Source organism: Convolutriloba macropyga, chromosome 5 (assembly GCF_964194025.1).
Source record: "Convolutriloba macropyga chromosome 5, txConMacr16.3, whole genome shotgun sequence".
NCBI lineage: Eukaryota > Metazoa > Xenacoelomorpha > Acoela > Convolutidae > Convolutriloba > Convolutriloba macropyga.
In genome coordinates this window covers 66,755,127-66,771,946 of record NC_134472.1, presented here as the reverse complement: position 1 = coordinate 66,771,946, position 16,820 = coordinate 66,755,127, and the positions used below count along the sequence as shown (strand labels likewise).

At 38.8% G+C, this 16,820-nt stretch overlaps 1 protein-coding gene across 3 annotated transcripts in view; it reads left to right on the top strand.

Annotated features, from left to right (window-relative positions):
- The window catches only part of LOC142339564 (uncharacterized), a 55,202-nt gene that overhangs the window by 24,767 nt on the left and 13,615 nt on the right, over nucleotides 1-16,820 (top strand). For all 3 annotated transcript variants that reach the window (XM_075389700.1, XM_075389699.1, XM_075389698.1), the window contains one exon: nucleotides 4,701-4,829. In XM_075389700.1, coding sequence (XP_075245815.1) covers nucleotides 4,701-4,829 — 129 coding nt within the window. The remainder of the gene's footprint in view (nucleotides 1-4,700; nucleotides 4,830-16,820) is intronic.

Sequence of the window (16,820 nt, the reverse complement as noted above, 5' to 3'; positions counted from 1 at the left end):
GTGAATTTAAATTTTTGAAACTGAAGGCCAGAACTTGTCCTGCTTTTTTTGTTCCGTCGCGAAGATATTTGTTGGGACCAGATGACGTCACGATCGCCTCAAATCTGCGTTTGGCTCATTCTTTCATACAGTTTCGACTGAAGTGACTGCGTGATGTCGTTTTTGACTCTTAGTGGATCGAGTTTTTCTGTTCATTTGCGTGATTCTGTTTTCGATCACACGTGATTTACCTCATTCTCAAAAATGACTTTTTCTACTTTAATTAAAGGAGATAAGGCCAACTGAGTGTGTTGTTCTAATTGAAGGTTGTTTGAGATCAGCTAAAAGTAAAAGCAATAAGTTATACTGCTTCCTAATCAAAATATAACATCTCAGTAATTGATAAGAACTTTTTTTTCTTTTGTCGCTCTGTTTTTTATTTTTTTGAGACTGCAAATATGCAAAGATAGCGCGGCTATTTTCTTTGCCGGCTGTTTTATCTCGGTATTTGATTGAGCACGCTTTTCGCGCAATTGGGTAACCCCAGCTGCCCCTTCCTTCTAAAAGCGAGCCCCGTTTGTCGTAAGAGAGGAAGTCGTCCGACATTATGAGGTTTTTAAATCTTTGCTCTTGTGAAGGATGCTTATCGACATACTTCTGCAATGATGCGTCACCCCTCCCCCCACCCGCAGTGTCTTTCTGGCCTTTTATAAATGTGTTTTCCTATAGCACTTTGTAGTGTTGAACAAATAGCACGTTACAGTTGTCTTACACATTTGAGTCAAAATTGTATGCTCACAGAACCGGCCCACTGAGAATAGAGCAGATTATAAATCTCAACAGCAATGCGTGATCAACAAAACTTAAGAGGAAGCTGAAATGTTTTGAAACTTGCCATTTTGAATTTGTCCTCAATAGTCTTTTTGAGCATTGAAAGTTGAATTATACAAAACAGTTGAGTGTCGAAAACAGTAGTCTGATGTGCTTAATTTACAAATGTGCCTGTTTTTTGGATATGTTATTATGGTGGTTCTACGCTAAAAATGGCAATTGATACTGGTGATTGCATCAACTGGCTTAATACTGCCTATTATTTGACAGATTATGCAATTATTTGACAGTTGACGTCACAGTTGGCTGTGTTATTGGATTGTTGACGTAAGTCAGTGTTCATGGCCAATTTTGCTCGTAGTACTGCTTTATTAACGGATACAAATATTGGGCTCTTCTGTAAATTAATGAGAATTGTAACATAAAGCTGCAATTGTTTTCAGTTCTGCTTGAAATATAATCTCATAGATCAAATTATGGCATACATGCGCACGCTAACACTTGTGGCAGGGCTTGAGCTAGGTCGGCGCAAAATTTTGCAGTGAGTGGGGTGACATTGCCACAAATAGTTTTGAAATAAGTGCCGCCGTCCTGGGCTATTGCGAACATCTGCGCAATTGTAATTTCTGTCGTTTTGACAGGGTACGGGAATGTTGTATTGTAAAGAGCTCTTATGCACTTGTGACAGGGGCTGTCCCATTGGCCTCTTTCTTCGGAGTTACTGGCGTCCATGCTCTGATTGTTTGGTGTCCACGGTACAGATAACGATAAGTTGATAACCAATAGTGCTGTGGTGAAAAAGATAACAATTTGAATCATTTTCTGGCTTGTTATGAAAGTTGCGCTTGTAGTAATATCCGCAGCAATTTAACTATTAAGAATTTAACTGGCCTTAAAAAGGCTCCGATTTGAAGTAAACGATTGGCCAGTTTTTCAAATCTTGAATACTTTGCAAGTGAAGCTAATAATTAAGTGTCCATGAACTGATTATGGTAGTGTGGTAATGAAAGGTTGCTGTTATCAGCTTCTGGTTTGGTTAAGCTATTCACAACGACTTAATTTGTAAAAAAAAATGATTGCGGTCCTCATTATAACGATGAGAGCATCGGTGAATGAGGAAGCAAACAGTATGTTTGCATGTATAAAGACACAAGCTACAAGTCTATTTTGCTCCATTTTCTCATAATATAACCGTAATCCACACGGTGTACTGATTGAACTAAAACTGTTACTAGCAAATGTGATGTTCCGTAGTAGTGATGCGGAATGGAGAGCATGGAGATCCCTTGTTTGAAATTTAACATTGTTCATGTCCAGGCTCGGAAAATTTTTGGTGGCTACTGTAGAAAGGTTAATTACTGCTGTTAGCAATGAGAATATTTAACCAAGTAACAGACAGATTATTAAATGTTCTCAAACGACGTTTGTAGGAATTATATTAGGCATGTCGTCTTTTTATACGATTTTTGCTTGACCGATTTTTCGGGATAAACAGGTCACGCTTGGAGGGAATTGATTTAAAGCCTTTGGGCTTTCAAGACTAAGTATGCGATTAACCGAAACTGTTTTGGACGCATAATTTTATGGTGTAAAGGGCGGTTCTTAGAGTTTGACCCCCTCTCAGTTCACACACGCACAATTGACACATACAATTCACCCCACCCCCTCCACCCAGACACACACAAACTTTTTTTGCCCGAACTTCGTTGACCTAACTTTCTCTGCGGCTATTTTGGTGTATGACGACTTCAATGCATGTTCCTCTGATTCAATTTTTTTAAAATTTTGAGTATATGAACTCGTGCGCTAAATTTCAGCAGTTTATTACCAAAAGCGATGTGAATTTTCTTGTTTTCTGAGCTGCAGAAATAAGTTAATTAGTTGGCACCTGAAAAATTTGCGGATGCACACGGCAATTCAGCAGAACTAAGAGAATGAATACTGCTTCTGGATCGATTCCCACTTCTGAAGCTCTGCTAAATGGAAGCAGGATGAGGAACGCCCACTGGTCCCTATTGTTCTAATGCTATTTTGCTCGAGGGAAATTTTTGAAAGTAGTCCTTTGAATGCAAATTTTTCCCTTGAAAATTTGACAGTACGCAGGTTTATTCTTTTGAGAAGACAGCATCAACAAAATATTCAAAAACAGGCTTTTTAAGTTTCCCGAACCAAAATTGTTGTGTTGGTACTTTTTATCAGTCTAAATTCTTAATAATTTTGCCCATTTTTTAAACTTCACTATAGTATCAAAAAGCTACGTACACCAAGAGATTTTTTTAAAAGCGGCACAAATGTCAAATAATAGAACATGTTGAGTTCAAATCAGTTCTCTAGTAACGGGAAGTTACGCTTTTAGTTTTTCTAATATATGGTATACCATATATTAGAAAAAATGAGGGACTGCCTATAGCAGTTTTTGAAGTTTTCAGACAACTTTTTAAGGAAATCTGAGTCAAGTTTTTGACAATTTTTCTTCCAATTTTTCCTAAATTTATCAGTTTTTGTAATTCTTGCTTCACAATTGCTCATAATTTTTCAATTGCCCACAATTTTTTGTAAGCGGAGAAAATGAGAATGAAAACCGGTTTAAACGAGTTTAAAATTTCAAAATTTCACGCCTTTCTTCACGCCTTAGCGTGAATCAAGCATTTTGAGCAAAATTAACGTTTTAAGCGAACAAATTCTGCTGTACGTAGCTAGGTTGCAAGGTTGCGTTTCGCAGATGCCTTTCTAACTGGGAAGCAAAAACAAAGAAGCCACCTTTTTGTGGTTAAAGAATATGATGCAACCGCACACCGTATATCTCTGATTTTTATGGGACTGAGTAACCTCACAAGTAGCAGTTGGATGGAATTAAGTGGTGCTCCAAAAAATGCAAAAATTCATTTTTTCAAACTTTTTTGTTTGTGAAAAAAATTACTAACAGCGCATAAATCCTAGAGCTTGCTCGACCAATCTATTTGTGGTCAAGCTATAAGTCAGTTGATGAAATAAAATGGCGGCTGTAATAGTCGACCATCTTATCTCTCAATTTTCGATAAAATGGCTTATTTGTTTTTATCTATCGTTAACCCCATTGGTCGGGGATCAAATACTGGTTTCTCACTTCAAATGTTTTGAGAACAACAACGTATTGGTTTTGAGCGATGCGCTACAACCCAGTCGCATCATTCCAATTTATCTAATTTATTGATTCAGGCTGTCACAGCTTTCCAATGCATTTTTTTTGAATTTCAAGTTTTATTGCGTTTAATTTACTGCGTTTATTCGCACAGAAAAAAATGTTTTTCTTATGGTTTCTATGGAGCTCAGAAACGTTTTCGAAAAGAAATAAGGGCTTCCATTTTCGAGCTATAATGCCAAAAACATTTTTGATGAAAAACATTTTCTTTTGTTTCCAGAAAACTTTATAGTTGCGCCTAGTAAGAACCAGAAATTATATGATAGCTCAGAACATATGAAATATTTCTTTTCTGGTGAGTTGTTATCCTTTATCTTCAAGAAACGTTAAAAAATATAATTAAAATCTTTTTTTTTAAAAAAAAAAAAATAAAGCTTCACCGATATTTTTCTGATTCAACATTAACCTGTATTATAAAATAACTCGATAGGTCGATATTTCATGCGTATAGATTTTCAGCGTTCGGTTGTGGATCCATCCAGCTATGTTTATTTTCTCTTCTAGGTCGAAATCAGGTCTATATTCCATACCGACAGATTTTGATCCTCTTCCAATTTTCAGCGTACGGTTGTGGATCCATCCAGCTATGTTTATTTTCTTCTCTTCTAGGTCGAAATCAGGTCTATATTCCATACCGACAGATTTTGATCCTCTTCCAATTGCGACCCAATCCTGATCAATCCAACTATGTTAACCGTTTCTGTTCCAGGTCAGCGTTCATGCACACAGTGAGGAGGGAGGGGAAAGAGTTCCAGCTAGACTGTTGTGTCCACTTTCTCAATCAGAGACTCATCCCAGCACCCGCTGGAGCAGACGCCACCGGAGCCTCCAATGCATTGTTAGTAGCCTTGCTGAATAACTGGTAGACTTTGTTTATAATCTTCTACAATTAAATAAATTTCAATGCTCATTTTTTCACCTGAAGGTGTTGTTGCCCGAACGCTCTGCTTGAAGTTTCGTAAAAGATCAGTAATGGGAGATCTTAATTCCGTTAGAAATAATTCTCACAATTTTCAAACTTTAAACAGCTGCTTTCCCCCTGATTACTAATATAAGGGAGTCTTTCATGACACAAAGTGGGCCAGATGGTTGCTATATCTGCATTTCGGCTGCAACCGAGAATATATGATCGGATCGGGACTGAGGTTATCGGCACTGTTCCACTTTCAGAAATATCTGTTAGAAGCCACCATCAGCGTTGTACTCTGCTCGTGCGACCAAATTTTTACTGCTTGAAATCTGCACTAACAGTCTTTAGCAGTAATTATTCTTGAAAATAGTAAAATCTTTAACCTCCTCGGATTTGTATACCAATTTTAATTTTTTTGAAGAAAATTTTTTTATTGTGGTGGCTAAGAAGACTAATTTTCATGATTTTATTGTTCATTCACTCAACTGGACAAATAAAACATAAAGCATTATAATATGCTTTAGAAAAGAGAACAGGTACATTTCACTTAGTATTATTCTTCACTTCAAAGAATCTAAGTCCGAGTTTCCCTGTATGAATTTTTTTTATTATACTCCTACATGCTTTTTTTCTCAAGTTAGGACACTGACTACCGAGGTCAGCATCCCATATTCCCTGTTTTTTCAAACAATTTAAAAGCTTTATAGACTGGTGTCCAATCGACAACTTCATGATTTGCTTCCGATGCACTTTTTGTTCAAATAGATCTTGTTTAGAACTTCTAGTATTTATTTTGACAGCCTTAGGGAAAGCACTTATGTTGTCTGTTGCATATTGTAGTAATTGCATCATGAATAGATCATGGACATTGAAAATGTTAGCCTTCTCAATACTTTGCTCAATAGCATACCGAAAGTCAGATGCCAACTCTCTGATATCTCTTGAGATTTGATTGGGGTGCCCTCAAGTTAATTTTTTCCTATCAATTATTTTATGCTCGATAAATAGTTTCAATAGGTGCCATGAGGGCCCTTTTTTCAAATAGGTTTTTTGTGCCTTCCATAACTGTTCAGTTTCTGACGCCATATTATTTCATTGGATTATACTGTCGCTACAGGGTGTCGATATGCAGCCTCTCGGGCAAGTTAATGCTTTTTCAATGAAAACGCAATTTAGCCGTAAATGACGATGCCGATATACAGTTTTCATAATACCTCGGAATGCTGTGTGGCTAAATCAGTTTCCGGTATGGTTTTGTCAGCTTGGTAATGGAGCAACGTCGTCTCAACAAATTCATTTTGGTTTCATTTGTTCTAAATTAGCTAATCGACTTGTTTTCCATATGTCCAATGAAATCTATGATCAGTAAGGGCTCAAAAGCAGAGATCTCCGCAGTTGGCATCGCAACAATTCATAATCAGATGAAAAACATAGGTGAGAGGAACCGGGTTCCTTCATAGTCCGTTCTTGGTCTAGTTTTTCGTTCAGTCAATTTCAGTCTTCGAACTGTTTCAGGACTTGTCTTGCTAGGCTGTCTACTTTGTCGATTGAAAATGTATTTCGCTATACCTCATTTTGCTGCTTTTTCGACATTTTGCATGAAATTATTTTGATTTCTCTAGGTTAGTTTCATTCTTTGCTAATTCTGCTCAATGTGTTTTTCAACAGCAGTTCTGCAAAGCTGACTAACTGACTAAAATGAACAGAATGAGTATCAAAAATGAAATTGTAACGTCCCGTTTCTCACTAAACATTAATTGCTAAATTCATTGTCCTTATATAGATATCTACCACTCGGTGAAATATGTTTATTTATCTCTAAGTTGCTTATTTATTCGTGATACATAATTAATCATAAAAGTAAATGAATACATCCGCCTTATATTTGTTATATAACTTGTATATTTGCTAAATGATGACAAAGATGTTATAAAAAGTATGTAAGACACAACTGGAATAAGATGAGATACGATAGTGTGCGAGGCCCCAGAACAAGTTACAAAATTCACTTCTTAAAACCCAATGTTTTCCACCAATTAAGCTGTCAGCCTATGCACACCGAAGACAAAACGCAATCGCCATTCCCTGTAATTGAAATGATAAGTACGTTAGTTGACTAAGGAAAACAACTGTGATTAGAAGATATTTACTCCAGACATTATATTCAGAAAATCAAAGATTACCACACATGCACTAGAAATAGGTATACAACATGGTGACAGGAGTGACGACAGCTTACCAAAACCGTACTTAACACTTATCCTGGAATTACTTACCTTTGTTTACCTTTTTCATCATGATGACAGGCCACTTCGGAAAAATGCTTACAAATATACAGTCATCAATACAATTGCAACAATTCGAATCACCAGTAAACCTTATTTCCTATGGCGACTCAAACTTATCATATACCTCTGCAGAAGTAACCCTCGCATATTACCAAGAACAATTAGCCCTTATTATCTTTGTTGGTTGGACTGAGAAATACCAAAATAGAATTATTGCCATTAGTTCTTTCGATAATCATCAACAATTTATTTCAGCAAAAAAAGAAATAGAAAGAGAAATGCACTTTGACTTGACAAAGACAAAATTCGACTTAATTTTTGAAAACTAAAGCATTGTCAACATCAAATCTATTATTGGTTATATAATTAATTGACCGACGAGACGATAAAGAGGACAAAGAGAGTGATGCAAACATTTTCAGGAAACAAGCCAGAGACCCTTGTGGTAAAATGCCAGTAAGTCTCAATTAAACTCATTTTGAGGCACTAATTTAACATTAGTGGTGCTAAGTAATTCAAAAAGCTGTGCAGTAAAGTAATAATCTAGACCCTTAGACAAAATGGCGGCGAACGCTCAAATTACAATCGAACCTTTTTGTGGAGCAGAAAATGAAAATTTTCGAGAATTCGAACAGCTTTTCCGAGGCATAATTGGCGTAGCAGCAGTTCCGGCCGGCCAGCAAGTAAACTTTTTGCAGCTACATTTACGAGATGCAGCATTACGCTTTTTCCAAACGCTAGATGCAGCCACAAGAGCGGACGTTGACTTAACGTTGGCAGCGCTGAGAGATCATTTTTGTAATGTGCAGTTACAAGAGGTTCATATTTTGAAGCTTGAACAACAGAAATTTGATTTGAAAAAAGATACCCCAGAAAATTTCCTTGTTACATTACAAACGAAGGCACAACGAGCATATCCTACGCCAGACCTCCCAAAAGTAGCCCCATTAGCGTTGGCAGGACTTGATCCAGCACCGGCAGCAGCTGAACAAACACGCTTTGACAGTGAAACAGCGACACGGGCGGCCCGCTTACAAGCAGCTGAAGATCATAAAAACGAACAGGTAAAACGAATCTTCATAAAAGCAATGCCAGGTTGGTTAAGGTCCAAAATAATGGAACAACCTCCTGCAACACCAGTCCAAGATCTTTGTACATTCGCTAGACAACAAATGACCATTCGTGAAATGTGCAGAAAAGAAGATTATCCAGAAGATGGATTTAACGAAATTAGTCCAGCACTTTCAGAAAACCTAATCAATGCGCTTTCTAAGTTAACCGCCAACCAAGAACAAATGGAAAGACAATTGAAGAATATGGATGAGAAACTTCAAGCAAGCAATTCAACACAAACAAATCAGGACTCAGAAGACCGGTTCCAAAACTTAACTCAACAGCAACCCTACAACCCTAACCCACAAAATCGTAGGTTTGCCAATTTTAACGGGAATTTCCGTCCTGGACTTCAAAATAGAGGACAAACCAACAGGCCAAGTTTCCCAATACGTTCAAGAAACTATCAATCACGCTTTACCCAGCCTTTCCAGCCAAGGAGTTATCAGGCAAGGCCTAGCAATCAAATTGATATACGACTCCCTACAGCCCCTACTTGCCAATTACGCAAGCCAGTAAAGCATTTTGCTATATTTGCGGTTACCCAAATCATACAGCAAGCCAATGCTTCCGCCGAGGTAGAGGTAACCCGAGAGGATCTTCATTTCCATTTCATCGGCAGCCAAAAAACTTCTAAAGCCACCCAAAACAACAAAAACAGAAAAAACGCTAAACGAATCACCAAATATTCATTTATCTACTCTTTTTTAAATAACGTAACTGAAGCTAATCAGACAGTATTATCTTATATTAAACTCCAATTCTCTCCGAAAATAGTACGGAGAGCATTGATTGATACCGGCGCCTGTGCAAACGTCATAAGTAGAAGAACTTATGATGAACTGATAGCAGACCCAAATACACACATAAAACGCTTAGCAGAAAAACCACAATGGGACCAAGTAAAAATGGCTGGAGGCCAAACAATAAAAGTTACATGCCAGGTCCAAATCTGCTTTAAATTAGCGCATCGAGATTTTAACGAAAATTTTCTTGTATTACCTTCGGCAAACTCGATAATCTTGGGAAACCCTTTTTTTAAAAAACACGAAATTAATATATTTCCAGCGAAAAACCTCATCCAGTTTGAAGACTTAACAGTGCAGGTTAATGAAATTAAACCCAAAAACGAACCAAGAAGAACAATCAAACCAAGAAAAGTCCCGATTTATACAACACGAAAAATTACAATTAAACCCAACGAACATTCAATTATCGAATGCAAACTCGTGAATTCAACCGAAAGTCTTGACAATCAGAGTGGAATCATAGTCCCAAACGAAAAACTAGAACAAGAAACTGAGATAGCGCTAACATCTTCCCTAAGTACAGTCGGTGCCAACAACACGTTGTTCATTGCAGCCGTTAATATAACAGACCGCCCAATAACCATAAAAAATCAAACTGAAATTGCTCGATTTTCAATCTTGACAGCTGAACAAGCTCAAAATCTGACTGTAATTGACCCAGAATTAATATCACTAGCCAAACACAAGTCATCAGAAAACACAATACTAGAAATTAACCAATTGATACAAGACTTCTGTAGACAAGGCAAAAATCAGCCCCCTAGACCAGCGCCCGAATACGAAAAACTTTGGTTTCCAACCCCGGAAACCTGCAACAACCCTGATCAATTACAACCACTACAGAAGGAAATTTACGACCAAATAACGAGACTTCAACATGCGGAAAAACTGAACCCGAGTAAAAGTGAAGAAGACAGATATCAATTTTTGGAAAAACTTCCCTGGCAAAACACCTCACTAAATGAGGACGAACGCAAACAAGTTGAGAACCTATTGGTGGAATATCACGACATTTTCGCTAAACATCGCTTCGACGTTGGTTACAACACAGAGTTGAAAATTAAGCTAACACCAGAACACGACTTGCCTATCTACACTCAAAGTCCGCCCACACCAATTCATCTCCGCGACGAATTGCATATTGAACTGGCACTTATGCACTATTATGGCCTTATAACCACATAACCTCAGTCAAAGTACAGCAGTCCTCTGTTTGCGCATAGAAAAGAATCCGGAAAACTTAGACTATTAATTGATCTACGAAGGGTTAACCATCTCCTAAAAAACGATTACATCAATGCCAATTTCCCAATTTCAAACATGCAAGATGCCACAAATCACTTTGCTGGAAAAACTATGTTTACAAAATTGGATTGTTCACAGGCGTATCATTGTGTACAAATGGCCGACGAACTTTCAGTACAACTACTCGCTTTTAACTTTGCGTCAAGGACCTACGCCTACAAATGCTTGGCGCAGGGTCTCGGCAAATCTGTAACAGGATTCAGCTCTTTCATAAGACACTATTTAGATCCATGCCTAGCTGCAAATATCTGTACGCAGTTCATGGATGACATAGGCTGTGCTGTAAACAAATTTGAAGACCTGATACCCAATTTACGAAAAGTATTTGACTGCCTTCGGCGCTCTGGACTCAAGTTGTCGACTGAAAAATGCGAGATAGCAACAAATTCAATGAAGTTCCTTGGGAATGTAATTACACCAAAGGGCATTTCGCCACAGTCGGAAAAAATAACAGTTTCTTAATAAAATTAAAATGCCACAAACCACAAAACAGGTTAAACGCCTGATTGGCTTCATACAGTTTTTCAAGAACTTTATCCCAAATCTCGGAAAAAAATTGATACCATTTTATCAAATGCTCCGAAAAGATGCAAAAATAGAAGCAACGGAAGAACATTACAAAAACCTGGAAATTCTAAAAAATGATCTCGTCGAAGCAACTAAAATGTCGCTCAGATTACCGAAACCTGGTTTGCAATATGTCTTATTATGTGACGCCAGCTATTACGAGGCCGGATTTGTTCTGATGGTAGAAGACTATGTTGAAGAACCGAATGCAAAATCAAAGAAAACTTTTGCCCCGGTTGCGTTTGGCTCACATTTGTTCAACACAGCCCAGCTGAAATTCTCTATCTACTACAAAGAATTTCTGGTACTATATTACGCTCTTGATCATTTTGCGCATTACCTCTGGTGTTCATCTCACCCAATTATGGTCTTGACTGACAATAAAAGCCTGACGCAGTTTTTCCAATCGAAAACTATTCCTCCAACACTGTGGAATTTTTTAGACAGAGTACTCTCATTCAACTTAGTAATCGCCCACATACCAGGCAGGGCAAATTATGCAGCTGATTTTCTGTCAAGAATGCAAACCGACAGATCAGCAAAAATGTCTCTTAAGCTTACTGACAAAATACCAATTAAGGAAGTGCATATCGATACAACAGCACAAATACCTGACGTAATGGTAAACTTAATCAGTTGGAATGAAGACGACTTTGACACCACAGAGAGAAAATTTATCGAACAACTTAGAATGTGCGGCTTGTTCGATCAATACGTTGAGCAAACAAAAAATGAAGTTGGAACGGATATAAAAGGATTTCTTCAATTGAAAAAACCAGAGATTAATGAGGTACACTACAATAATCCACTTGACGTTCTCAGTGATATTACGGACAGGATGCAGCCTTTAAACTTGTATAGTGAGCAACAGCAAGATGAAGACATCAGGAAAATTATCCGTTGGAAGAAGGACAACGTCACTGCTGATTTAACATACGAGTGCAAAACAGTCCGCAAATATTTTAAACAAATCAATAGACTAGTTGTCGAAGAAGGAGTACTTTTTAGACTCTTTTATGATGACATTGGTCAAATTCAATATAAACAGTATTGTCTCCCAAAACAACTGTGGAAAGAAGTTGTTTACCGGCTTCATAACTCAAGAACAGCAGGACATGTGGGAATTCTAAAAACAATACGGGAATTCCGACAAAGATTCTACTTTCCAGGATTCTCGGAATACCTGATTGATTTCATCAGAAACTGCCTGACGTGTTTGCAACTGAAACCAGCCGATGAGCGACAACTCAAGCCACCCTTACAACCAGTCTCATCCCTCCAGTCATTTCCGGGAGATATGCTCCAGATTGACCTAGTAGGGACTTTCAACTCACCAATATACAAGTACGTCCTGAGCGGAATAGATGTCTTCTCTAAATATCTTTTCGCAGTTCCGCTAACAAACGGAAGCGCAGACACAGTGGCCAAAGAACTTGTCAAAATATTCTTTAATCATAGTTACTTACCCCACACAATTGTAAGTGACCTCGGATCTACATTCGTATCAGAACTATTGCAAGAATTAGCGGAATTACTTGAAATTAAACTGAAACACGCCTCTTTAAAACACCCCCAGAGCATTGGAGCCGTTGAACGCTCCCATGGCCCCCTAAAGCGAATTCTGAAAATAAACACAAATGAACAATGGAATAATTGGCACAAGTATGTGGCTTTGGCAACCTTCATCCACAATACCTCATATCACAATACAATCGGGTGTTGCCCAACAGCAATCTTCCATGGACGCGAACCATTAAAACCCCTCGACATACGTTTCTCAATGAAAACAATGGAAGCAGTGGAAGCAAACTCGGACTTTGTAACAGAATTACAAGATGCCATGCTTACAAAATTTGCCGAAAACAAAATTAGGCTCCTAGAAGCCTATCAACGATATAGAAGTTATTATGACAGGAAAGCTTCAGCAAAACCACTCCAAATCCACTCACACTGTCTTCTACTGAATCCAAAGCTTACATCCCAAAATCAGTTCCAAAGTAAATCAGTCCAAATGTGGCTGCCTCTGTATCGGGTGGAAATTAAGCTTACAGATTCAAACTATATTATTTGTAGAGTAGGAACAAATTTCACACAGTGTGTTCACAGAATACGACTGAAACCAATAAGGCCGCCACCAGATACGAAGGATATTTTCCCTGTGAAACCTGAGCACTTTGAACGAGATCCGTCCAGGAAAGACGATAGGCGTGAACCCGAATTATTTGATGACTATCTTGTTGATCTATTGAACGATGAAAAAACCCAAACAAGGGAGGATACACAACCCACCACTCGGGCTCGAGTTCGTGTAGGAATTCAAATAGGCGCGGCACCAGCTCCAGTGAGAATGGCACCGGTACCACGCGCCACAGTAGCAGGACATATATCTCCAGCAGGAAGTCCTCCGAATTCAGAAGCATCCGCTACTACAGTACACAGCTCTTCCGAAGAATATTGTGACAATGATACAGGCGAAATTCCTGGATTACCAAGTGATACTGAGGATGATGAGGTAACCGCCCCCGACTCCTTCAGTGATAGCGACCAAACAGAAGAGCAAATTCAGTCCCCGCCAACGAGACCACAAACACGAAGTCAACAGAAAAATGTCACTTTTAGTAATTGGGTTAAAAAGAGAGAATTCACTGCCAGATACAGGGGTGACAGCCCAGAACGTGTTAATATTGCATCACCAAGCTATATGCGAAGTACTGCTGCCAGTAGAAATAAAGAACAAACACGACAAGAAATCATTGACTCGGTACGCAGGTCCAAAACATCCTTAACACCTGGTAGAGACACAAAACTCGATCAAGTCCGCTCAAGTATTTTGCGATACCAAACAGGACAACCAGAAGCACAGCAAGGAACCTCACATCCTGAAAACACTGCTGGTCACATGAATAACATAGGTGTACACGATATACAATCAAAAACAAAAGCAACGTTTTGTCAAACTTACGGCAATATTTTAAAATCAAAAACCTCAATGGCACATTGTGTATCGAGTGATTTTCGAATGAGCAGAGGATTAGCATCAAAAGTAGCGACCTTTTATCCCGAAATCCAACAAGCAGCGTTCAGACATAAACGATTACCAGTTGGATCAGTTTTCGCATTCTACGACCCGTACGATAATCGATATATTTTCAACTTAGTAACAAAACGAAATTTCTATGAAAAGCCAACACACGAAGCCCTAGAGCAAGCCCTAATTAACCTTAGGTTCATGGTGCAGCAATACAGACTTCCGCGGATAATACTGCCAAAACTAGCATGTGGTCTTCACGGTCTCAATCCTGACATCGTGTATAAGATGATTATCTCAAACCTTGGAGACCTACCTATAACGATATATCACCAGTGTTCGTATGCACACTTGTTAGATAACACTTAGAACACCTGAAAAGTTGGCTATGGGCGCTCAATACGAAGAAAATTGGAAACAAAGACAACGTTGTGGACCTTTATCAGGGTGACCCCGCAGTCTCGATGAACTAGTCTCGCAATGATTACCCGAAACCGAAACTCAACAGTGCAAAACACTCCTCATGAACCCCTCTTGAAAAGCTACTATACATATTCTTGTATCTGAACAAGTCCTCGTGGCGAAAAACGCGCGTAAAATCAAAAAATACGAAATTTCTTCGAAAATTACCAGACGTTTCTTGTGCATCCAGATCTCTCTTCTTGGAAGGACTTATGCTATGACCCTGAAAAGCCGTCTACTCATTTCTAACAAGCAGGTGCCCACTTTGTTCAAGCCAGATTTCCCAATTTCGATTTATGTTAAACAAAAAACTGCCAATAAACTGAAGAAAAGGAAGAAAATAGGAAAATTACGAAAATATCTTTGCACATCCAGATCTCTCTTCCTAGAAGGACCTCCGCTACAAGCCTGACAACTTGCATACGCATTGTCAAAAAGGCTCTGCCCACTTTGTTCAAGCCCGATTTTCGATATTTAACCTATGCGCGGAGAAATCGGCTCTTAAACTCCCCAAATACAAGGCGTAAAAACAGACCCAATTTTGCATTGACAAGCTGTAACTGCCAAATTGAGTTTCAAACAGCCAATAATTATCTCATTGTCTCTCTAGTAACATGCAGCTACTACTTCAATATAACTGAGCTCACTGTAAACAAACAAAAACACATGCGGTGCGCTTATAAATTGGCAAAACAGTACAGCTCAGAAACACAAAAGAAAAACAATTACCTTTGATTGTCAAAGATGCCACCCAATCGCATTTATATCACTCAAAGCTGTAGGCCCCCACTGTTCTTTCTCTTCCTCAGTTACGTCCACCAAACAGGATTCATATGGTTTATCACGTTTCAAATTTGCCAAACGAGATTTCTTTGCCGACTTGTTGTACTTTTGATCAGCATTTTCCAAACTCGCTTGAAGATCATAATTATTATCGAAGAGCACTTTAGGATGAGTCGTTGAGTTACTCGCGGAATAAAAATCGAGAATATTGGTGCCACCAGCCTTCTGACAGTCTTGAAAAGCACGCCTGTAATCTCGTATCTTCATTAAACGTAGTAAATTTCTGAAGCCATGCAGTTTTAGTTCAGAACGAAGTTTCCCACGAGGGAACCCAACAGCATAATTGTCAAAGAGACGCCTTCCACGATCTTCAACTCGGAGGTCAATAGCTTCGTAGCCCGAGACGAGAGCCCACTTAGGTTGCCCAGATCGGTCGAAGGTCGGCTCCGTGAACACACAATGCGTTGCGAACGCCGGCTGTACAATTAAGTCCCCGGGCTCACCAAGATGATAATAGCAGTTCGATAACAGAAGTGCTTGCTTAGGGGAAGGCGTAGCAGAACTCAGTAGGCGGTACATGGCATCAAAAGACTCCAATTCCTTGGCATAAAGCAATTTTGAAGACTCTGCTTTCGCAGTAATTATCCAGAGCTTCGAGCCTGAAATTAAGGAAGCCACTGACTCCCCTCCACCCCATTCGATATGAGGTTCAGTGTACCACGGCCCTCGTGTTGCCAGAGCACCGAAACTATGTGCAACCAGGTTTGGGTACTCCTTATAAATAATATTCTCTTTCTTCGGCAACTCAAAAGAGAACGACTGAGAACCAATTAAATTAAGTTTGTCACTTGTTTCAATTTGGAATAACGACTCCTCACTCTCGATAAATTGTTTCGCGTCTACCTCTCCATCGTTCCATTTAATAAGTAATCGATCGCTCCAACTGTAAATTTCCTTGCAATTTCTTCCTCGAATAAAAAAGGGCTCTTTTGGGAAAGAACTTTGAGAAAATTCCCAATTCCGCCTACAAGGCAATGGTTGTAAGCCAAGCTCACCAAACCGAGTTCCACGAGCCATTTGGAAAATGGCTGTAATTTTTTCAGCGTTAGAAAGCATGCTAGACGGTTCTGAAACGAGCATTAAACACTACACAAAACATGCAAATGTCACAAGCTTCATGCACGTGCAAACTACAAAGGCCCACATTACACAGGACGTATACTATTACTCTAACACAACTTAACATGCAGATTAATGAAAGCTAGTTAGCGTCAAGCGTGTATTCAGCAAACAACCGATCGGCAGTAAATTACTTATAAAAACAAAACAAGAAAACAGTAATTGAAATTCAACACAGAAAAGGCAAATCATAAGATAGAAACGACAAGACAAACAATAAAACCTACACAAATTTAACACCTACATCTAAAACTGTCTCTTTAGAAAACTCAGAACTCAATTAAACTCTCACTCTCATGATTAGGCCAAGTTGCGCTGGCGCCAATTCCACAAAAACAAGGCCAGTCTGGCAATCAAGAGCAGGAACAGAAGTACTCCCAAAAGT